General features: G+C 39.5%; 1 protein-coding gene and 2 pseudogenes across 1 annotated transcript; 1 reads left to right on the top strand and 2 right to left on the bottom strand.

Moving 5' to 3' along the window:
- Positions 1 to 387: 387 nt before the first annotated feature.
- LOC149822810 (squamosa promoter-binding-like protein 5) lies at positions 388 to 1,690 on the bottom strand. The gene is made up of 2 exons (XM_089981273.1): positions 1,135 to 1,690; positions 388 to 875 (listed from the first exon to the last, which is right to left on the bottom strand). Exons 1-2 carry the CDS (start codon positions 1,449 to 1,451, stop codon positions 644 to 646), a joined length of 549 nt encoding a protein of 182 aa, XP_089837399.1. The 5' UTR covers positions 1,452 to 1,690; the 3' UTR covers positions 388 to 643.
- A 15,983-nt stretch (positions 1,691 to 17,673) lies between these two features.
- On the top strand, positions 17,674 to 19,122 carry LOC149822809 (UDP-glycosyltransferase 88B1 pseudogene; annotated as a pseudogene).
- A 3,555-nt stretch (positions 19,123 to 22,677) lies between these two features.
- LOC149822808 (UDP-glycosyltransferase 88F5 pseudogene) lies at positions 22,678 to 24,069 on the bottom strand (annotated as a pseudogene).
- Positions 24,070 to 25,845: the final 1,776 nt, after the last annotated feature.

Raw genomic sequence — 25,845 nt, 5'->3', positions numbered from 1 at the left:
TTTCCTCATTCCAATGTGTTGGGAGATCAACTCTACCTGTCTATTCAAACAAGTCAATGCACTATCAAATTGGGGTAACAAACTCTTTTTTAATGAACACAAAAGAAGGCAACAAAAATATAGTAACACTGCAGAAAACCACCCATAAAAATTTCAAAATAATTTAGGATGAAAGCGTCCTTCACTGTATCACAGTGAAACTAACAAATTTAAGCAGAGTATGGATTACACTGACACACACAAAAGAAAATGACAAGTGCAAATGAATCCATTATGCAGAAAAGCAAAACATTCAGAAAAGACAAGTAAAAAGCAAGGAATGAAGAAAATCATATCAGACTACAAAAAGGAAAATATCACAGAAAATTCGCCATAGGGTGATCAAAGTGGAGCCACAGAGATGCTTCTATAACCATACAGAAGTAAAACACAGAACCCCATCTCACATACACAAATCCAAAAATGAAAACAGGCATTATATGTTAGGGCTATGATCAACTACATACGATCATTAATGGATTACATATAATGTCATATGTCGCCAAGATACGACAGTTAGCCCATAAAAAAGGAATCCAGAGAGAGATGACAGAAGAGAGAGAGCATGCTTAAAAAATGAGGGTTGCTGAAACAATTTTGGGTCTCATCTGATCTGGAAATGCTTATAAGCGGGACTCCCCTGCAAGGCCATTTGCATCCTTCCAGCGTCCTCGGAAGGCCTGCAGAGGTTATCTTTCAGTTGGTGCCCAATCCCCCTTCTGCTTGCCCCGTCCGCCTGCGAATCCATCGAATTCTTCCGCCTCCGCTCATTGTGCCCCGCCAACCGCCTCCGGCAACTCCTCTTCGCCTCATCAAACTCTGACAGCTCATGAAACCTTCACACCCAACAGAATTAGACAAAAGAAAACAAGTGGGCACTACTTCCACAAGAACAATTGTCCAAGCAGAGGCCAAAAACAAGCAGAATTTGCAAAAGAGGAAGATGGTAGTGGAACAAACCTTCTACAATCAACAAAATTAACCAAAATAAAGCAAATGGGTGCTTCTTCAACGAGAAAAAGGGCAAAAGAGAACCCAGAATTGCCGAAAAAAAAAAGATGGGGAGCCGAAAACCCAGAATTCGGAGGGTGGTACCTGCTGCACTGCTGGCAAAAGCGTTGGCGGAGGCCGGCGACGATGGCGATGGCAGCCTTGGAGTGCAGTTCGCAGACCTTGTGCCGGCGGTGGTAGCGCTTGGCGTTGGTGAGGTCGGATGTGCAGTTCTCCGCCTGGCAGGACGGTGCCTGGCTGGAATTGGAGCCCTTCCGGTTGAGCCCGGCGGTGGTGGCCCTCTTCCTCTTCTCCTCCTCATCCTCGTCCTCTTCTTCTTCCTCCTCCTCTTCCACCACCACCTCTTGCTTCTTCTCCTTCTCCTTCCCCTTCCTCCCCTCTGCTGCTGCTCCCCTCTCCATCCTCAGAACAATACGCCGTTGTGATGGTTGCTGAGGGATGCTGCTGCCACTCTTCCTCTGCTCAAACAGAGAGGGAGAAGGAGAGAAAGACTGGAGAAGGAAGGAATGAGGTGAGTGGGGGGACTAGGGTTTAATCAGAGGAAGGGAATTGCAAAAGGTGAAAAAGAAGGCAAGGACCACCACCACCATTTCCTCTCTCTCTCTCTCTCTCTCTCTCTCTCTCTCTCTCTCCTCTTCCCTCTGATTTTTGTCTGCCCATGCTCATATTCATCGCCATCATGCATGTCATGTTGTTAGATACTTCACTTATTCATGATCGTGTCGTTATTAATTGACAGGTATACTAATGTATCTCTTACCCCTCCCTTTTCCAAACTGGACGGTTCTACCACTCCAAAGAATATACATTTGCTAGATATTCATTCGCTTGTACTTTACAATACTTTAGCAAAACCTCTGCCGTTTTTAGATTTTTTGGTAATCTAACCTCATAGATCTGATTTACACGTTTCATCTTCAGTAGCAATCGTCTGTTGGAATCTGATTCCGATGATACAAAAATTGACACTGTAAACGCATCAAAGTTTTGTGAACATCTTTTCCATTGAAAAATACAATGTGGACGTCCACTAAATCCACCATGTTGAACACATCTGCATGAAGCAAAACAGCCGCCGAGAATCGAGTCACTTTATGAGCTCATCTTTCTGCAAAGTAAAACTCCGGATTGAGAACACGGCCACTCAGTTTGATGTGCTTCAACCGTGATAAAGCAGCAGCAACTCTCATGCGCCATCGAGATTCCATGCGACCATTTTAGTAATTTAGGGTAAGAGTGTGATGGCAACCATTATTGCAGGGAAGCCCCACCTTGTACGCGCACGCAGCGGCCACAATTTGCACTCTAGAGAAAGAGGGAGAGGTTGAAGGATGCAAAGTGGAGTCGTACCAAACCTACCCTCAGCATTGTGCCACCTGTCCTGCTACAGTACTTTTGCACGTGGGGTTTTTTTTTTCGCGGGCTGTTCCGGTTTTGTTGTTGCATTAGGTTTTCGAATGACTGTCAAACTGGATTTCACATTAGGTTTTTTTGTCCATTTAGATGGGATCCATGTGGGTCCGGGTCTTGATTCGGTTTTGAGAAAAGATATCGGATCCTGATCCCACCTCGAGATGCTCGGTTTGATATGATATGATGGGACCGGCTTTATATGTTTTGAGAATTGGTGATGTCAAACTTTCGATTAGATTTACAAATTCAAAGAAGGGGTAATTAATGTTTGCTACCCTAGTGGGTAAGGAAACGTTTTCGTGAAAAAAATGTAATTTTTGTTTTTTTTTTTTGCATAGCTGACTCTTTAAATGTGTTCTATGTATTAAGTTTAGTAGAAATTGACTATGTGATCATGTTTCTCTATGTTAGATTTTATGAGGGTTAAAAAAATCAACTGCCTACAATATATTAATTTTTTTAACTTAAAAAAAATATAATTTTACATCAAAAAGTATAATCTAAGAACCAATTTTTACTATTTTGACTATGCTGAATACATTCATGAGGTTTCAACTAAGGGGTCCCTACCTACCAGGATAGCAAATGATATCTACTTAAAGAAAAAATAACCCCAGTTCTATTTAGACCAAAGATCATAAAGACCCGGCCACAACCAACAAGCTGATCCTGCCTTATTGGGTTGGTAATGGTACAGGTCACTCATCCCTATGGTCATACCTAGGGTGTCAACCGGTCGGGTTTGGTTCATGGCCATGTGAAACCAGATTCAAACCTGAGTTGAGATAATGGTATCGGGTTTGGACCTGCTTTAATCGGACCCACCACAAAAAAAACCATACCTGGATCCTATAGTGATTACATAAACCAGAGTCTAACCATATTTGATAAAATAATATTTTTTATTATTTTTACATTGAAAATTGCTTATGAAATTTCACAGACCATACCAGGCCCGATTAGAATCAGGGTCAGACCATAATTGTCCAATTAATATATGTTGCCTGGTACCACCGAGGTGGTATCTCATGTCGTAAGCGGGGTCCTGTGTCAAGCTGGACTCATATATATATATATATATATATATATATATATATATATATATATATATATATATATATATATATATATATATAAGGCAAGCTGGGGTTAGGCAGACTCCTATCAGAACACCAGCCATCCCCATGTGGCAGAGGGATTCGATCCTGGGCGTCCAGCTTGACACAGGACCCCGCTTAGGACATGAGATACCACCTCGGTGGTACGTACCAGGCAACATATATTAATTGGACAATTATGGTCCGACCCTGATTCTAATCGGGCCTTCTAAACCTTGACCATATAGGGTTTGGTGCGATTATGTATGGGTCTGGATCAAAGCACCCCGCAACCATTGATTCACCTTATGTACAGTTTCAAGAATATAGATTCAAAATGGTTTTTATAATATCAATTTTTTGTCCAGATCTCTAGCTACGTTAGCTAGGTCGGGGATGTGAAAATCATCTGTGAATGGGTAGGGATGGCAGTAGACAGGGGTGGGGGCGGGGGACAAGGTCTCCATCCCCGCCCCATTTCAAAATCCGAACCTTCATCCCCTCACGGAGATGGATTTTAACCTCCACCCCTACCTCTATCCTTGTTTCATGTCCTCCATCCCGGTTCAAACGGGGGTGAGGCAGAGCGGAAAAAAGCATAAGTCCATCCTTGCCTCCATCCCCGCATGGGGATAGATTTTAACCTTCATCCCCGCCTCCATCCCTATTTCATGCCTTTCATCCCCGGTTCAAACGGGCGAGGCGGGAGGAGCCCTGTTGTCCCCCGGTCCACTGCCATCCCTATGAGTTTGGAGAATAATTTTGTTCTTTTTGTACAAATTGATTTATTTTTTAATATTGAAGTACAAATTGATCTACTTGGTGACATTAAAGTCGCCCCTACCAGATGAGCGAGCCCTTGTGGGCTGGTGAGAGTCGAACTTGAGATGAAGGGGTGATCAACATTTTCTGGATGTATTGGCACTTGAATTGTAAAAATCCAACTGGATTTTCTAGTGATTTAAAAATCAACGGTCATAAAAATGCTGAAATTTATTGATCTAAAAAGTCATATTTTTTTGTCAAAAAAAAATAAAAATAGAAGGGTTGATTCCTATCATAGATCATGCTGAATCCATCTAAAAACAACTTGCAACAATGAGATCCCATATGGAGCATGACATAGGAATGAGATAAGGGATGAGCGTAATCGAGTTGTATCCTGCATAGTCATCGTTAGGTTCGACTTGGCTCGAGTATACCCACTGAGTGCCTCATCAACTAGCATATAGAAGATGGGAATTCGTAGAACAGTCTATTTGGCTTGGTTAAAGGACCAGAAGACATATCCAATTGGGCTTATTGTCTAGAGTGAGCAGGACCAACTTCCGGGTTGGACATGTTTAATAAATGTTAAATTACAAAAAGATGTCTAAATGTTACGCACCTTTTTTGGTACGTTCCCTTGGTTACGGAATAACATATTTTCTGTCCATGTGTCAAATGAAAAAATCTTGAGGACATTTTACCTATTTTGACAGGTGAAAAAAAAAAATGATTAGCTTAGTGATATTAGTAGGATCAAGCCTGTTTTTGAACCAAAGATGAAAAAAGACAGGCAGTTAAATATAATAACCAAAAAATTTGTGAGGATTCTGAAAATAGGTGATAAGTTTAGTGCCAGTGTCCTTGACAAACGTTCAGATTATAGTCATCAATTAACGCTCAAAACTGCTTGTGTTTCAAGTGGATGGTGAGTAAAGTTGGTCTAACTGACAAAAGTCGCCATTTAATTCTAATGATGAGCCAGAATTATTCCTTGTTACTTTGCGTGCAATTTGTTATTTATTTTAAAGTGTGTGGCATGGCATTAATGGAGTTAAATAGAGCTAAGCTTTTGATATTGTTAAATATATTCTCTCAATTAGAAACACATGTTTGTCAATTTAACTTGAGTTGTCATTAACCCAAGTTAAGTTAATTGGATAAAGTTATTGATTTACCCTCAAAACAATAACTTTTTTAAGAAAATTTCTCAAAAATGCACCTAAAATTTTGGTGATACTAAAGCACACCTGAGTTTTGGTAATTACAGCATACATTTAAATAACTTGGATAAATTAAAGCAAACTATTTTTTTTGTAATTAACCATGAAAAATTTAGGTGTGTTTTTAACAATATTGAAAATTTATTGTGTCTTTATTATTGCCCAAAGTTTAACTGAGCTTTTGAAAAACTTTTAGGTATATTTTTGCATTACAAAGTATCAAACAAATTGTTGGTCTTTGGCTTGAAAACGCTAGACTTAGAGTTCAAATTACATTGTTTTCAACTTTGATACCATGTGTTTTTTTGTAAACAAGTCAGCTCAAGCTTGACTCAATGTCTTTGAGTAGTCTTTCATGTTGTCACTATGTTAATAAACAACAAATTTTTTTTTAAATAGTTTTTTTTATCTCAGCTAACCATGAAAATATGCAGCTTTATCCTTTCTCCAAGGAAGAAAGCCGTTCGTCTTTATTTGATGCTTCATAATAAAGTGTTTCACATCACCATCATCATGACTTATCATCAACTACATGGGGTCAGCTTTTCAAGTCTTATTTCTCCATTCTTGTCAATCTAGAGTTGTAACTTTAGCTACTTCACAATTTTTTATCTCTAACTACTTTTTCAAAGTCTTCAGTGGTGTTCCTCTTTTCTTAGTTATTTTTATTTGTACCATTTCAACATTTCTCACACTAACCTTTGAAAGGTCTCTGTGCAACATGTTTAAACAATCTTAAATGACATTTACTTATTTTCTCTTTTATTAATCTGACTCCTAGGTTCATAATAATATATTTATTTTTAATTTTATCCTTTCTTATAATCCTAAATATAAATCTTAGCATTTGTATCTCTACAACATATATTTTGTCTTCTTATAGCTTCTTAAACACTTGACATTTAACTCTATATAATAGTACTTGTCTTATAACAGCCTTATAAAAAGGCCATTTAAATCATAGAGGTACTCTTTTATTATATAACACGTTGTCTTGACTTAACCCAAGCCACACTAATCTTATTAGTGATATTCTTCACATCCACCATTCTACTATACACAATGTTGAATGGACATATCTTGTATTCTTATGATATATTTTTATACTAACTTTCATGTAGTAAACTTGCACCCCATATATTCAGTTGTTGTTCTACTAATTCTTAAACCATTTTTTAGACCCAAGAGGTTTTGCATAATGGGATCGGGCCTAGACCATTTGACAGGAAGTCTAGGTTCAAATTAATCCCATAGGCACCACCCCTTGTGTAAGTCAAAGCTTTGTGACTCGTTGTAGTCGATGGGTAAGCCCTCAAAGTTTTATGCTGGCAAGACTAGCGCAGCTAAGTCTTTGCGCCTGAGACTGTTTCTCTAAGTAAAAAAAGAACTTGAGCCATTTTTTCTAGCATACTCCTTCAAAAATTTAGTTGCTTCTCTATATATTTTTTATCATAATTAACCAATACTATATCATCTATGGATAACCTAGACCAAGGAACTTCTACTTGGATTTAAGACATTATTTCATCTATAACTAAAGCAAAAAGTATATGCTTAAAGTAAATGCTTGATGTAACCCAATCCTAATTGTAAACAACCTTGTCTGACCACACCTGTAGTTCTAATTGTCTTAATTGCCTTTGCATGCATATCTTGAATTATTTTAATATATCTATAAGAAATTTGTTTCTTCCTTAATACTAACCAAATTAAGTTATTTGGTACCTTATCATAAGCTTTCTTCATATCTATAAAACCATATGCAAATTTCTACCATCCCTCCTAAATCTTCTATAGGTTATCTTAACAAGAAAATAACTTTTATTGTTTATCTTAGTAGCGTAAACATTATAAAAAATAATAGATTTATTGGCACACCCCGTTGGCACGTCAGTAAAAGTACTTTTCATTGGCGCTATTTTGCTTAGCACCAATGAAAAGGTGAAATCAAATTCAGTTTTTGTTGATGCACTGTGAAAGTGCGCCCGTGAAGACTAATTTTTTGGCGAATTTCTTTTTACTGGTGTGTTTTTGTGAAATCTTTTTGCGGGATCAAGGGAGAAGGGCGTGATTTTCCCCCTCTCTCTCTCTTCCCCCCCCCCCATCCAGCCACTCCTCTCTCACTACAAGAAATCTATGGATTAGCGACATGCGTAATCCGTCGTTAATCCATCATAAATCCATTGCTAAAAAGTTTAGCAATGGATTAGCGACGAATAAATTTCATCGCAATTTCCTAGTCGCTAATTGGTGACAGAACATATTTGTCGCTACTTCCGTCACTAATTTATGATGGATTAGCGAATGCCATGATCCATCGTGAGGACATCGCTAATCCGCAGAGATTTGGTTTTGCGACAGATACACATCCGTTGCTAATTTCGTTTCTATTGTAGCGACGGATTACAATATGTCGCAAAACATTGGCCGATTCAATTTTGCGACAGATAAATATCAGCCCCTAATCCGTCGCTAAATTGGAGGCCAATACTAATTAGCAATGGATATTATCTGTCGCTAATCCATCACAAAAAATAAAAATAAAAAATAAAAATTTGTTTGAAATATAAATATCGAGAAAAAAATTCTCGTTATACAATTTATATATCCTATGTATAAAAAACAAAGTACACATAAAAACTACATATACAAAGTAGCTGAAACAATTTATTGATCTACTATAATCCTCGCCAAGTTCTAATTATTTATAAGTAAACATTTATAAAGAGTTTTTTTTAACAACAAGAAGGTACAATAAATTCAATACATGAATCTAATCATCGCCAAGATTTTGAGCATCATCTTCTTCATTGTCTCGATCTGCCCCTTCATCCATGCCTCCATCAGCTCCTCTACGTTCATTATCTCCAACATCCTACAGGAGAAAAGAAAGGTTAGTATTGATAAACAAAATATAATGAAATAATTTATATACAATACACCCAATCTAAAGCAATCAAAGTAACATGAATGAATTACACATAGACTAGCTAGCAATAAAGTGAAGGACATTAATAGACTTCAGATATGTGTTCTAAGGCTGACAAAAAAAAAATCATAGTGATTCAATCATGCAGATATGTGTTCTAAGGTTATCAAAAAAATATCATAGTGATTCAAGACTGCATATATGTATTATAAGGTTGTCAAATAAATGTCTTCTGTATCACAATCATGCTTATATGTGTTCTAATGTTGTCAAAAAACTCTCATAGTGATTCAATTATGCATATATGTGTTCTAAGGTTGTCAAAAAACTTTCATAGTGATTCAAGCATGCATATATGTGTTCTAAGGCAGTCAAACAATTTCATAGTGATGAAATCATGCTTATATATGTGTTATAAGGAAGTCAAAAAACTTTCATAGTAATGAAATCATGCTTATATGTGTTCTGATGTTGTCAAAAAACTTTCATAGTGATTCAATCATGCATATATATGTTATAAGGTAGTAAAAAACTTTCATAGTGATGAAATCATGCTTATATGTGTTCTAATGTTGTCAAAAAACTCTCATAGTGCTTCAAGCATGCATATATGTGTTCAAAGGTTGTAAAAAACTTTCATAGTGATGAATTCATGCATATATGTGTTATAAGGCAGTCAAAAACTTTTATAGTGATGAAATCATGCTTATATGTGGTCTAATGTTGTGAAAAAACTTTCATAGTGATTCAATCATGCATATATGTGTTATAAGGCAGTCAAAAACTTTCATAGTGATGAAATCATGCTTATATGTATTCTAATGTTGTCAAAAAACTCTCATAGTGCTTCAAGCATGCATATTTGTGTTCTAAGGTTGTCAAAAACTTTTGTAGTGATGAAATTATGCTTATATGTATTCTAATGTTGTCAAAAAACTCTCATAGTGCTTCAAGCATGCATATATGTGTTCAAAGGTTGTCAAAAACTTTCATAGTAATGAAATCATGCATATATGTATTATAAGGCAGTCAAAAAACTTTTATAGTGATGGAATCATGCTTATATGTATTCTAATGTTGGGAAAAAACTTTCATAGTGATCCAATCATGCATATATGTGTTATAAGGTAGTCAAAAACTTTCATAGTGACGAAATAATGCTTATATGTGTTCTAATGTTGTCAAAAAACTCTCATAGTGCTTCAAGCATGCATATTTGTGTTCTAAGGTTGTCAAAAACTTTCATAATGATGAAATCATGCTTATATGTGTTCTAATGTTGTGAAAAAACTTTCATAGTGATTCAATCATGCATATATGTGTTATAAGGCAGTCAAAAACTTTCATAGTGATGAAATCATGCTTATATGTGTTCTAATGTTATAAAAAAACTCTCATAGTGTTTTAAGCATGCATATTTGTGTTCTAAGGTTGTCAAAAACTTTCATAGTGATGAAATCATATTTATATGTGTTCTAATGTTGTCAAAAAACTCTCATAGTACTTCAAGCATGCATATATGTGTTCAAAGGTTGTCAAAAACTTTTATAGTGATGAAATCATGCATATATGCATTATAAGGTAGTCAAAAAACTTTCATAGTGATGGAATCATACTTATATATGTTCTAATGTTGTGAAAAAACTTTCATAGTGATTCAATTATACCTGACAGACAGCTGCAGACAAAGTTTCCCTGTCCCAAAAAAGTTGCACAACTCATTACGATCAATGTCAGAAATTGTTTCATGTAAATAGTTACGCATTATGTCCTTAACAAGTTGACGAACACCATCCCAAGAATTAGTCGGGTCAATCGGATGCTTGGAGTTGATGCCGGCGGGAGAACTCTGAGAGCCCTGGCTGGAGGAGGCAATGACTGGTGTGGTGTTCATATTACTCTCAAACCTGAATACACGACCCTTTTACATATTACTTTTAAATCCATATGAGTCTTCGGATTAGCCTTCATTTTCTCTTTGACATTCATTACCGTATTGAACACGTTAACAAATACATTTTTCTCCACATGCATCACATTCAAATTATATCGTATCAATAAGGCCGACCAATATGGTAGTTCCCAAAATATAGATTTTTTTGTCTAATTGTGATCCTTCATAAATTCAAGGAAGGGCGTTGGACTATGGGCATTTGTCAGTCCATATGAAAAGTATCGCAATCGGCTTAAAATCTTTATGTCAGACAATCTTGTAAGTGGACCTTCCATTTCAGTTGTGTCTGCTCGGATCACAATCCATTGTCGTCAAAATGGATGGTCGCTGGGTAGAAATTGACGTTGACAATCAAACCATCATGGCTTCCTTTGATGCGTCAATCTAAAAGATTTTGTATCCTCCATGCAGTACGGACATGCCAACCTCCCATGTATGCTCCAACCAGATAACATACCATATGCAGTGAAGTCACTGATTGTTCATAAAACAACAACCTTCATATTGAAGTTTTGCTTTTTATGGGCATCATACGTGAGAACACCGTCATCCCACAGTATTTTCAGTTCATAAATCAGAGGCCTTAAATATACATCAAGATTTTAGCCCGGAGAGGTCAAACCAGGGATCAATAGAGACAAGAAAAGATTTTGACGCTTCATACAGAAGCTTAGAAAAAGGTTGTATGGGGTGACAAATATTGTCGAACACGAGTATGGAGTTGATCTACCCTCAAATGGATTAAATTCATCTGTACATAAACCTAGCCTAACATTTCTCACTTCCATTGTGAAGGTCTGATGAGTACGATCAAAGTGCTTCCAAGCTTTCACATCAACAGGATGCGTGATCTTGTTTTTATCATGTTGAATTTTATTTGTATGTCATTTCATGTGTTTAGCTATCCTCGAAGACATATACAATCGTTGCAATCTAGGGGTGAGAGAGAAGTAGCAGAGTGACTTGTATGATACTTCTTTTGACCTCGTGCTATCATTGCCTCTTGTCTTTGGCTTGAACCGAAGATGCCCACAAGATGAACATGATCTTTATTTTTTTGATCTTTGAAATACAACATGCAATGATTTGGACAAGCATCTATCTTTTGATACCTCATACCTAAAGTGTTGACCATAACTTTTGCACGATAGAAATTTTGTGACAATTTCTCATCTTTGGGCAACATAATCTTCACAATAAAGCACAGACGGTCAAAACATGATTGACTGAAATTATACTCAGACTTTAAATTCATTAGTTGAAGAACTGCAGACAAGATAGTGTGACTCTCGCAACCATTCCAAAGTGGCTCATCAGCATCTCTAAGTAAATCATAAAATCCACTAGCTGCATCGTTTGCTGCTTCTTCCTCTACCCCAGTTGGTATATCACTAGAACCCATAGCAAAACCCAGTTCTGGTCCTGCGACATCAAATATCAAATCCACATATGGATTATCGTGCACCACATTCACTCGTGCATCAAAATTATTCCAAAATTCTTCACCATGAAGTGTCCAGTTCTGATAATCACTCACAAAACCCTTCTTGTATAGGTGATGTCTAATGTCATGAGGTTCTACCAATCGATTGTTCTTACACATCGTGTAGGGGCACCCGATCCGACCTGTGAAATCTACTGTACTGACACTTGTCATTGCAAATTCAATAAAATTGTTAACATCATCCATATATTTAAGTGATACCTCATTGTCAATTATTCTACGGTACATCCATTCATGGTTTGCAGCCATTTTGAGCAGCAGATGTTATTGATACTATCCTAATCAGTTAAAAGAGAATCATAAGAATGCTATGATGAAAAAAATATCTAATTTATCATGTATTCATAATGGATGTAATGATTTGATATATATCACACACACACACACATATACATATATATATATAATGTCATTCAATCACAAGAACCATGATGCATGCATTGATAACTTAATATTTTCATATGCAAAACAATTTATTTGAAGCATTGATAACTTATCATTCATTTTCGTGTGTAAACCCATTCATAACATGATACATTCATTTAAAGCATGTTTTCATGATACAATTTCACATGAAAGGCATAATCAAATTGGAAATAACTTCATGCAAGCATGGATACAGTTACATCAAACATTGTAATACATTCAAATTATTCATATCAAAATAATATCAAACATGTACTTGCAGCAAACACACTCCAATATCCCGCATGATCTCTGAACTCCATCAAAGCAGTCCTAGATATCCACAACTAAGTGAGTGTGTGAATAGAAAAGTGTTGCATCCAAGAAAATAAATAACATGTGATGCACTTGCATCACTTACTCACCATGGGTATTTACCTGATTTGCATGCTATTGCCTTTGCATTTTTTTCTTATTTCTTTTTGTATTCCATTTTTAGTCGTATGTGATGCTTAGCACTAAGCATTGCGTAATTAGCTCAGCTACGCACCTGCAAAGCACATTTATATATGACAGGCGTAGCAACTCATCAAGAGGAGGCAGAGGCTCCGCCACCGCTTGGCAGAGAGAGAGGCGGTATACCTGCAGACTCACCGACAAAGGGGATCCGGTCGTAGGTCGACTATGAAGCAAGGCAGAGGCTGGGGTTACATCGAGTGAGCAAGGTGAGAAAGGGCAGGGGCGAGAGAAAGGCAGGGGCATCGGACCCTGCCGAAAATAAAAGAGGGGCATCAACCCCTGCCGAAAATAAAAAGAGGGGCAGGGGCATCGACCCCTTCCGAAAATAAAAGAGGGGCAGGGGCCACCGAAAATAAAAGAGGGGCAGGGGCCGATGGCCCCTGCCGGACCAATAAGAAAAAAAAAGGGGGGGGGGGGGGGGGGTAGTTCACAATCGAGAGAATTGTTTTCTAATGGCAGCATAACAACAATATGATGCATTATAAACTTCTGCATAATACATGGACTCACCACCGAGGACAAATTTGAAAGTTTAACACGTCCTAACTTCGAGAACTGAGAACTAATGAGATGCTCTTGCTCTAAAAAATAAATAATGGTCTAACAGAGTTTTGTACCACCTACCCTATCCAAGGTAAGCCATAGTCTGAATAGGTTATTTGTTTCTCTTTATTAAAGGTGTCATTACATTTATCATATGTGCTATATATCATTCAACACTACATGGCTTAATAGTCTGATACCCCTCCAAAGTAACTTCCATATTGTCTTTCATGGCATAAGCATTATACTACTCATTCGTGGTAGTTAAACAATTATATTAGTACGTCATGTTGATAACTCATTCACTATGCTCTAGTAACTTTAAACCAGTCGAGCATCTTTCCTATAAAGGCGATAACCAGAATATTATGTGAGCATGTATTTTTTATTTTTGTAATTAGTGTGCTTTTTGTACCACATGAGTTTTCATCAACCTCTTGCTCATTCATGAATGATCTTGTGTGCATGCATGTAAATCTAAGCATGTTGTAAATACAGAAACATAACTCATACCATGAATAAATCATCCAAATCCAGCATTTCTCTATAAAGAACACAGTTTTCATAAAAACAATTTAAAAGTTTTAAATCATCCATGAATAATATAATAGCAATCTTTACATGAATCTTGGTTGAATACATGTTGCTCGTATATAAAACTAACATAAAACATAAATCAATACTCATATAAAATATTTTTCAAGTAAAACAACTTGATTTATGCTACATCACCAAAAATGTTTTTCTCAAAAACATTATTGGAGTTTTTAAAACCTCCATCCTCAATATAATATCAGTTCTTGCATGAACCATGGTTGATATTCGTATTGATATGTGTCTATGAATTCTCCACAACATGCACATGCACCTTAGCTACATACATGCATTCATAATTAAATTACACCTAAATCAAAATAAGAAAAAGGCTCTCCCACAAACTTGAACACCAATCGGACCTTCTCTTATATATGTGCACCACCAAGATGCAGCCACACCAGCACCAACACCCACTTTAAAACACATCTCCAAGGGAGGGGCGTGAAGAAGGAAGAAGAAAGAGAGAAGGGAGAGAGTTAGGAGGTAGAGAGAGAAATAGTAAGAACTCCAGGGGGGGGGTAGATAGGTCCCATTTTTATTGTTTTCATTATGGGATTTCTTATTTGTAGAAGGAAACCTCCCTTCTTAACTTGTATAATTTACATTGAAATTTTATTAAAAATCTTAGGCTAAATGGGATTCCTACACGATAAGAAACTTTTTAAATATCTTAGCCAACTAGGTTCCTTAATGAATTAGAAAACTACTTAAATATTTAACTTTAATTAAAGTAGGGAGAAGTTGGGAAAGTAGAAGAGCCCACATGGGGGGAGTGTCCCACCCTCTTGGATCCTATTTTTATGGAATGCCTCTTTCAATAAATTGAGCAACATATCAAACAATATTTTACTCCAGCTATTAAGACATTATATGAAACAATTGAATAATGAATAGCACATCTGGGATATAATTCTTGTTTAGCATCATTCAACAATTTAAAGTATGCATTAGCTTTTGAGCTCTGACTTACAATAGTCTTATTTATTTCATCACCATGAGAATCATGTACTCCAAATGCATTATGTATCAATTCATCCATATCATCTATGTTATCTTCGCATGCATCAACATGCTTTCTTATAAGTGAGATCACTGATTCACCATGATAATGTCACCGTGTGTAGCTTTGAATAAAACCAAAATATATCATGTGATCGACAATACTTTTGATTGATTGTAATAAGCAATTATTGCATCTCACACACAGGCACCTTATCTTTTTCTCATTAATTACATTGTTATCTTGAGCAAAGGTGATAAAACTATGAACTCCGTTCAAATAGTCATCACTCCTCCTATCAAATGCAAAATGAAATCCAAATTATCTATATGTATCAATAGGTAAACTGTGTTTTAATTTCAAAACAATGGAATCACAAAGTTGGCATAAACACTTGTCCTTTTGAATCCAACTTCTATCATCCATGGTGACTAGATGTTTCCTTCTTTTGATTATTATCTTAAAAATTATACAAAACACAATCAATATAGAACAACCAATGCAATCTGTTGTTTGGGAGCAGTGTGCTGTAATGGGAATGGTTATAACACATTGCTCTCAAATACCTGTCACTGCTAAAAATAAACAGTTTTGTGCCATGTGGCTTCCCTTGCCCATTTTTTAGGAGTTTGTCATATCACTAACTTAAAACCATCAACTCTAATTTTGGCCAAACAGTTAATATAAACCGTCCCTTATTGCTCCTCACTTCATGATATAGAGCAAGGGATAGAGGAGGTGATGAGCTCAAATCTAGTCACCTCTTTCTTTTAGGAAAGATTAAGTCATTTTTCCTGATTATATATCAACCCACACTATGCTTAGACAAACCAAGCTCGAAATTGCTCAAACTTGACCATGATGAGCCTAAGCCTTGCATACAATGTACAGAGTCAAGCTTGAATAGCACAGGCTTGGACCTGGCTCATCTCACATGTACAGTCCTCATAATGCCTCCACACAATTAGAAATTCTAGGTAAGTTAGCTTTTAAATGATCAACTAGTACAATGGTAAGCAAAAGAGCAAAAAAACAAAGATTATAATCAAGTAAAAGTCAGTGTCTGCAGTGTAAAACTCCAAGAGTACTCCCACGGCCCACAAGAGATAGTTTTCTATTTGGTTTTCGCCTTGTAGCAAAGGATTCACACCAAAATGAGCTTGTAGAATATTCTCAAAATGATATTATATCTTTGGATAGTAGTGGAAAAGTCAACAAATGGTTCATGCTAGGACTGTCAATAGGTTGGGTCAGGGCTAGGTCAGGGTTGACTCATACCCACCCATATAACTAAGAACCGGGTTTGGGTCAGGGTCTTTTCAAGTCACGAAAATAGAATTTCAAACTTGGATCTGCATATATATATATATAATGCTTGGATTGACCCTAACATCTATTGGCTTTCTCCCTTTCTCCATTAGACTCCAAACTATTGGTGTCAACTAAAATTCGGATTTGAAGGTCAGATGATGAGCAACTTCCAGTGACAAGCATCAATTTTGCAATGGTTCTCATAACCTCCACAAGGGCATATAATCTAAAGATTTATAGTGTAGACTTTGTATTAAGCTTCTTAAAACACACATATATACATATATATAGTGTTTGATAAGCTTTTGTTATCTTTAGGTTAACTTGGTTTTTATATTTTCAGCTTTAGATGCAAGCATATGAGAAGATGAACTGCATGCATATTTAGACTGCTACAATTATTAATAAAAAATAAAAAATGGCTACAATTATTAATAAAAACCTATTTTATATGGACAAATCAAACTATTTGCTGCAGTCAGGGCTGGGCTCGGCTACAAAAATGGATAAAAATCTATTTCATATGGAATCAGGGCTCGGCTTTTAAAAAAAAATTAACTGTTTAGGGAGGCACAGCCCAGTCCTTACGCCTTTGCCCTTGATCAATCAGCACACAGAGAGAAAAAGAGGTGGTGTCCGGGTTTGGCAGGAGCACATCATTTTTATGATGTGGGTTCGACCCGAGTAGTGCCCACCGTGACCCAGCTTCTCATGTACGTCGCACTACCCACCTTGACCCGATGCCCTGTTTGGGGATTGTCAGGTAAGGGTGAGCACGTGCCCACCAAACAACTTATATAGCTCCGGCCCTGGTTTGCCAGGATGTCCAATAACATTCTAATTTTGGTCAAGAAAACACACATCTAATTTAAATGGGTTTCGTCGTTTAATGTATGAGGTAGCCCATGGGGACATGGCTATTATGCTGACCGTGCGAGTGAATTGCTATAACGTGAACTTGAGCCACAATCATCATCCGTGACGTAGTATAGCTTCTAGTGACTCATGATGATCCAGCTTTGTCTCGTAACTAAATTCGAGACTTGGGAGCGTTTGAATGGAAATAGAATGGAGCCCCTCATGAAAGACAGTGAAAAAGGTGTCCAGCGTTCATTTTGGTACGCCCAACGAGGGGATTTTACAGTTCTCTGTTTGTTTTGAAATTTTGGGCACCAGCCATTTTCCGTGACATGCAAACGCCCCGCAAGGGCTAGGGGTCAGTGCCACTTGTTGGCTGATGCATATCCTTTGGAACCTTCATTGGATTAAATATTCGCAAATCTCTTCTTATTGTGAGGACCAGGTCGCCTTGACCATTGCTATATCAGTCCTCAGAAGGAGACCAAGTGAGCACAGAGGTACTTTGGCCCTAAGCCTTGCCATCAGAGAGAGAGAGAGAGAGATGAAGGCGAAGGTGGTGCTCCTCCCCACATCTGGAGCCGGGCATCTGGTCTCCATGATCGAGCTAGCCAAGCGAATACTTCAGCATACCCACAACCTCTCCATTACCATCCTCCTCATTCAATCTCCCTTCTCCTCCGCATTAAACTCTTCGTCCACCTCACACCATGTTGAAGCTGTCACTACTTCTGGCCTCGACATCGGCTTCATTAAGCTGCCTCAAGTTCCCCCTCCTGATGGTGAAGAAGGTCTGATAAAGGACATACTCTTCATAGAGAACCACAGATCCTCAATCTCAGAGACCCTCGCCGATCTCTCCTCCACCACCACCATCTCCGCCTTTGTTGTAGATTTGTTCTGCCTCACCATGACTATTGTCTCCGCAGAACTCGGCATCCCCACCTTCGTATTCTTTACATCGGGAGCGAATTCTCTATCCATTGCACTCTACTTGCCGACGATGGACCAGAAGTACGAGTCCGATTTCAAAGACTTGGAGGAAATCGAAATTCCAGGTATGCCTCCGATGCCTCCTTCAGCCCTGCCGGCTCCTTTTGGAGAGAAGAAAGACCCAATCTATCAGTGGTTCTTAAGAACTGCCCATCTTTACTCTCAGTTAAATGGGGTTCTGGTGAACACCTTCCATGAGTTGCAGCCGCGAGCTATGAAGGCCTTGGCTGGTGGGGTATGCTATCCTGACGGCCGAATCCCGCCTATGTATCCGGTAGGACCCTTGCTTGGTCTGGGTACTGGGACCGATTCAGGGCCGGACCATGAGTGCATAAAGTGGCTCGACCAACAACCCTATTCTTCGGTTGTCTTCTTGTGCTTCGGCAGCATGGGCGCGTTTTCTGCGGAGCAGATTCGGGAGATTGCACACGGGCTCGAGCTCAGCGGGCATCGGTTCTTGTGGTCCGTGCGGGTCCGGTCAAGTCCGGCTCAGCAAGGCTTTTCCAAGCTCCATGATGTGGAAGAGGTGTTGCAGACAGGGTTCGTGGAACGAACCAGGGATCGCGGACTGGTTTGGTGGAAGTGGGCTCCCCAAGTCACCATTTTATCGCACCCGGCGGTTGGTGGGTTCGTGTCGCACTGCGGGTGGAACTCAACTTTGGAGAGCTTGTGGTTCGGGGTGCCCATGATTGCTTGGCCACTCTATGCTGAGCAGAATATGAATGCATTCGAGTTGGTGAATGAGTTGAGACTAGCAGTTGGTTTGTGCCGTGGCAATGATGCTTTGGTGAGAGGGGAGGAGTTGGAGAGGGCAGTGAGGAGTTTGATGGAAGGTGAGGAAGGTAAGAAGGTGAGGGAGAAAGTGAAGGAAATGAAAGTGTTGGGGAGGGGAGCAGTGGAAGAAGGGGGTTCTTCTTACGTGAATTTGGACATGTTGGCCCACGAGTGGACTAAACGATGATAAGGTTTCATTTATCCTCAAATGAGTGCCGTATACGTAATGCCATATATGTTGTTTATGTTACCACCTTACCAGCTACTATGTTGAATTTCTGAATCAATTTCTGTTGTTTTTTTTTTATGAAAAAACAAGATTTTATGATCCCGGGAATGTACCGCATATTAAGTAGGGATGGCCTCGCCCCCATTTGAACCGGGGATGGAGGACATGAAACGGGGATGGAGGCGAGAATGGAGGTTAAAATAAAAACCCATGCGAGGATGGAGGCGGGGATAGACTTATGATTTTTCTCGCGCCGCTCTGTTTCCGCCCCGTCCCATCCTCAATCCTTCTTTAGGGATCGCAATAGACGGAGGGAAAAATGGGACTCCACCCCACCTCGGCCCATTTGAATCAGGGACATGAAACAAGGATGGAGGTTAAAATCAAAACCAGCAATGGGGGATAGAGGCGGAGATGGAGGGCAGGATTTTGGCACTGTCATCCCTATCTGTAAGGTTTTCATGAAAAACAAGTCAAGAAAAAAATTTAAAAATGCCAAACAGGAGGCTATTATTTTAGGTAATGAGACAATAGCAAATAAAGCATCTAAACAACTAACCTTTTGAAAAAAAATTTGCTCACGTGACCACTCTTTGATTTTAATACTATGAAAAACCCTCCCGCACATGGGAAGGCCCCCCCGGTAGGTAAAACCCTTGAAATTTCTCTATCAATCAGGGAGTTCGATTTTACGGTAAATGGCATTTCCCTTATATTTCAAAGTATCAACTTGGTGACAGTCACAAGTCAAACTCTACTTTGATGAGCAGAAGAACCCTTTTGGGCAATGTTGTCAGTATCGGTATCGGCCCTGAATCATTCTCCATCGGATAAAAAAAATAATTAAAAAATATTATGTGTCAATCATAATGTAACACGTGTTAAAACCATTAAAATAATATTAAAAAATTTAATTTTTAATACTTTTTACATTTTTATTAAAAATAAACGATTCAAGGATGAAGCGTATCGATTTTTTGCCCAATACACACCGATACTAATAACTAGGGATGGCAGTGGACCGGGGGAAAGCGGGGCCTCGCCCCACCCCGTTTGAACCGGGGATGAAGGGTATGAAATGGGGATGGAGGCAGGGACGAAGGTTAAAATCCATCCCCGTCCGGGGGTGGAGGCGAGGATGGACGTGCACTTTTCCCCACCCCACCATGCATGATCCCCGCCTCAACCCCGGCCCGACCACTTTTCCCCACAATATCGCCGCCCCGCTCATCCCCGTTTGAACCGGGGATGGAGGACATGAAACGGGGGTGGAGGATAAAATCTTGAGGTGGGGCGGGGGTGGAGACCTTGTCCCCCGCCCCGCCCCACTGCCATCCCTATTAATAACATTGCTTTTTGGGCAACCACCTAAGTATTTTATCGTATATTTCTAGTTAACTCTTTGAAATGGCTTTTTTAACCTCTTTTTTAATGACTGAAAATCATTTTGTAGCTCTCCATATCTGTCACTACACTTAAGGGCAAAAAAATAATTTAAAGTGTTGAAAAAAAAAAAACTTTCCTCCATTGATCACCTGAGCATTTTTTCTTTAAAAAGTAAGTATTTATCTTAAATACTTAGAAACTGAGGTGGCTAAATGTAAATTTTCAATACATTAAGTGCTAAATTACCTAAAAAGCCTTCCACTTATCTCCTCGTCTATGCTCAAATAAATTCAAATACGTTTAATGATAAAAATACGTGTGTTACCACTTACCAGTGGGGTCTCTGCTTGTCTAGTAGAAGCAGCTAGTGCACGTCACCTTGTGTTGGGTCGTTGCAGGTTCAAACCCAATGGTATAGTGTGCAACTGGTAGGGTCTGCCTAATTAACCCCGTCTTGCCTAAGGAAAAAAATTTATAACTACATATTCCAAAGTTATGGATATTCACCCCTTTTATACAAACCAACTCTGCTAGATTGATTAAGCATGTAATTGAGGCCTTCCATGGCTACGATGCAAAGCAAAGGCGAAAAGGAAAAGGTGTCCCCTTAACATAGGCCTTCTTGGGCTTAAATAAGAACCTTTGGGCATACTCATCTTTACATGCTAGCCAGGCTGCTATGAAAAATCTGATAGTGAAGACGTCAACATCCGGTGCCTTATTTTCTATATATTACAGTTAAAAGGTATAGATGTTATATGTTAAACTTAATACTTTATATTTTACGTGTATATTTCTCTTTATACATATTACATTCTTCTTTTTATATATTATATACTTAAAATACATATCACATATAAAGAGTAGAGAGTAGCTGCTTGATTTTCACCACCTACTTAATCAAGCAGACCGTCCATCTTGCATCAACTGTCACGTGCAAAAACAAACAAACAAAAAAATGTCCAAAACAAGTTTTTATGTTAAAATACTTTTTGAGCGTTGCTAGACATAGGGATGCGTGCATCATTACAAAATTGTAATGACGTGTGTATCCTTTTGAACATTTAGTAGTGTTTTTTTAGCGCAGCTGAAGCATTTTTAGCACAAAAAGTCATCTCGTTAGTGTTTTTGACTAGTTTTTTTTGTTTGTTTTGTTTTGTTTGAAGTGCGACCCGTCTATCGTGATTGGCGGTCAGCTTGATTAAGTGATCGAGCACCTACTCATCAAGCAGCTATGCTCTACTCAATATATCTATACGACCTCACAATAATGATATGCACGAACCATTGCTAAAGACACAAGGATGCGTGCATGATTACAAATTTATAATGATATGCACGAACATTTAGTGGTGTTTTTTTAGCGCCGCTAAAGCTTTTTTGGCACAAAAAGTCATCTTGTTAGCATTTTTAATTAGTTTTTTTTTTTCGGAGCGTGACCGTGTCTTTCAAACGCTCGATGAACGGTCAGGATTAAGTAGGTGCTCAACCACTACTCATCAAACAGCCATGCTCTACTCTATATATCTATACGACCTCACTCTAAGTTCTAACCAAGCCAAGCTAAAGACTTTGTGTTCGCGCTCGACTCCTTTAAGCTAAACCAGCGGCTCGGCTAAGTCAGTTGTATGAGCTCTATCACAAACAAAGCTCGTGACGAGCCAAACCCAGCCGAGTTGTGCTGTGTTTGGTCATTTACCAGTCCTGTGCTGGCTCAAGAGCGTGCATGAGGGAGAAAATTTTCTGTCGTATAGCAATCATTCTAGAAGTGACATCTCTTCGGGGGAGTAAAGCAAAATTTAAAAAAGTGACATATATCATACGCAGTGGGACCCGCTGCCTCGTGAAATGGTGATACGATTGCTCTGCTTTTCGCGTGAAAACTAAGCTAAAAACAAAAAAGAGGCAAAAATTACGTATTTCGTGCAAAACGTCAAAAAAAAAAATTTGAAACCTGTGCTGTAAAGTGGGACCCACTGCACCGTTTTATCAATGTTTTCCAGGTGAGCATAAAAATTGAATCGTAAGAAAGTGACAGGAACAAAAATCACACGGGAAAAATATTTCTACTTTATTTACTTGGACAAGGAGGGCACGGAGTCACGACACGAAAAAGAGGGACCTACCTCAATGAGAATTGGTCCATTTGTGAACCAATGACGCCAAATTCCCGTAAGACAAACCCCCTTCTTCCACTGCTTTCCTCGCCGATTCCTTCGTTCTCTTCATCTTCTCCCTCACTTTCTTACCTTCCTCACCTTTCATCAAACTCCTCACCGTCCTTTCCAACTCCTCTCCTGTCACAAACCCACCCACCTTCTCACCTACTTTTTCGAAACCTAAACCCAACTCCAAGCCCTTCACCATCTCGAACGCGTTCATACCCTGCTCCGCGAAAAGTGGCCAAGCGATCAACGGCACCCCGAACCACACGCTCTCCAGAACCGAGTTCCACCCACAATGCGACACGAACCCACCGACCGCCGGGTGAGACAAGATCGCGATCTGAGGGACCCATATCGGCAAAACCAACCCGCGCTCCGTCGTTCGCTCCGTGAATCCATCAGGCAACGCCTTTTCCAAATCCGTGCCCCGAACCCGCACCGACCACAGGAATCGAGTCCTACTTAGCTCAAGCCCGTGCGCAACCTCCCGAACCTGATCCGCGGAGAACGTGCTCAAGCTACCGAAGCACAAGAAGACGACCGACGACTCGGGCTGTTGGTCGAGCCACTTGATGCAGTCCGCATGACGGCCTGGTCCTACCTTTGACCCGATATCCAGCCCGAGCAAGGGTCCGACCGGGTGGATGGGCGGGGTCCGGCAGCCCGGCAAGCAGAGCCCATCGGTCAAGGCCTTCAATGCTGTTGACTCCAACTCGTGGAACGTGTTGACCAGCACCCCGTCTAACTGAGGGTAAAGAAGCGCGGATCTCAGGAACCACGAGTACATCGGATCTTCTCTGTCTTGGATCGGACCCGGAATGACCGATGCCGGCACCGGAAACATGCCGGGAATTTGGATGTTCTCCTTCACGTCTTTGAGGGAGCACTCGTACTTCCGGTGGAACGTCGGGATGTAGAGAATGGAGGTCAGGCCGGCCGCGCTGGAGGCGTAGAAGACGAAGGTGGGGATTCCGAGCTCGGCGGCGACGTCGACGGCGGAGACGCAGAACATGTCGACGACGAAGGCGGAGACGGTGGCGATGGCCGCGAGTGTCTCTGAGATGTAGGTTTTGTGGTTTTCGATCAAGCGCAGCAGCTGCACCAGGCCTTCCCCTTCGGCGGGATCCGATTGGGGGAGATCCATGAAGTCGATGTCGAGGCCGGAGGCTGCCGCGGCGTCGACATGAGCGGCGGTGGCGGTGGCGGTGGATGTGGAGGAAGAGGAGGGAGGTTGGATAAGAAGGATGGTGATGGAGAGGCTGTGGGTGTGGTGCAGGATTTGCTTGGCTAGCTCGATCATGGAAACCAGATGGCCGGATCCCGGGGTGGGGAATAGGACCACCCTCGCCTTCATCTCTCTCTCTCTCTCTCTCTCTCTCTCTCTCTCTCTCTCTCTCTCTCTCTCTCTCTCTCTGGTTAAGGTGCCTTTGTGCGAAAAAACAGAGAACCAACCCCACGATGACTTTCAGACTCAATCGCCAGTACCGGAGTCCGGGTCCGACCGGACCTAACAAAAGCAGAACTGGATCTTGATCCCGACTGTACCGAGTACCAACAGGATAAATTGTCGATTTTTTTCAAAATTTTATATTGAATAACTATAGATATTAATGGGAACTTGGTTCAGCCCCATGTTTGCTTTGGAACTTCCTAATTGAGGTCTGGATCTATGCAATGGAATAAGCTCTGACACAAATAACTAGTTATCAGTCTAATTTCTTGGGGTTCAACCTAGTTCCCATGGAATCAAATATAAAAGCTGCTATCATTGATTTCCTTGTATTTGCTTCTGCATTAGATCTCAAAACCGTTCATTGTTTCTTGTTGGTTTATCATTATGATATTGCTTTTGTCAAATCGGAGCAGCTAGTGCATGTCACCTTGTGTTGGGGACGTTGCAGGTTCAAAACCCAATGGTATAGTTGTATAACTGGTAGGGGTATGCCTAACCCAGCCTTTCAGAAAAGAAAAAAAAAGCATGCCTTGTCTACGATATCTTTGCTCCCAACCAGCAGTATCTAAACAGAACTATTTCCAAGATCTCAATCTCACAAAGATCCAAACTGAAAGGCTCAAGTTTGAAATGAAATAAGGATGCAGAATTTGGAGGTTATAGTTGGGAATGATGAGTTGAAAGGTTTGATGAAAGATACCTAAAATCATGGACATGATTTCATCATTGGTATCATCTGAGTTTGGGGAGCTTTTTGTTGGGTGTAAGAAGAGGAGGTGAGAGAATTCAAACGAAGAAAATGTGAGTTCTTTTTTTTTTTGAAATAAGTTTAAACTTAATGATGTGAAATAGTCTCATATTGAAGAGTTTCAAGAAAAATATAGGCTTTATAACTTATATGGAAACTCTTACACTTGTTCTTAAGAACAAGAGGGTGGGATGCCTATCTATATGTGGAGGAATGTTCTGAATACGGCTTGTCATATTCTAAATAGAGTTTCTTAAAAGCATAAGGATTGTAGCTCTTTTAAACTCTGGAGAAATAGAAAATCTATCTTGAAATACCTTAAAGTGTGGGAGTGTTTTGCAAAGGTACTTATCTCAGAGCACAACAGGAAGAAGCTAGATCCTAAAACCGTAGATGTTGTCTTTTTGGGTTATGTAGAGAACTGCTATGCCTACAAGTTCTTAGTAATTAAGTCTGAAATATCTGACATACATATAAACTCTATTGTTGAGCTTCGAGAAGCTACATTCTTTGAGGATGTATTTCCCATGAAAGTTGGCGTACCTCACGATCTTTCTTCTATAGATATACCTTCAACTTCTGGTTCTATTCTCGAACATGTGGAAAGAATGACAGATGCGGAGGTTGAGTCATCTTATTCCCACACTAGACCAATTGAGTCTGAGGAAGTGGCTGAACCAAGAAGGAGCAAAAGACCACGGATTACCAAGGATTTGGGAAGTGACTTTATCACTTACCTTATCGAGGATGATCCTGTTAGGTGTAAGAAGAAAGGAAGAGAGAATTCAAAGGAGAAACTGGGTTGTTTAGAGGAAGTGGTCTTTATGAGGTGGAATAGTCCCATATTGCTTGTGCTTGAGTTTTCTGTGGGCTTTATAAGCAACTTGTGAACTCATACACTTGTTCCTGAGAACAAGAGAGTGAGATGA

This window comes from Nuphar pumila, chromosome 11, assembly GCF_984573655.1.
Source record: "Nuphar pumila chromosome 11, dmNupPumi1.hap1.1, whole genome shotgun sequence".
NCBI lineage: Eukaryota > Viridiplantae > Streptophyta > Magnoliopsida > Nymphaeales > Nymphaeaceae > Nuphar > Nuphar pumila.
This window is presented reverse-complemented; position numbering and strand designations above follow the sequence as displayed.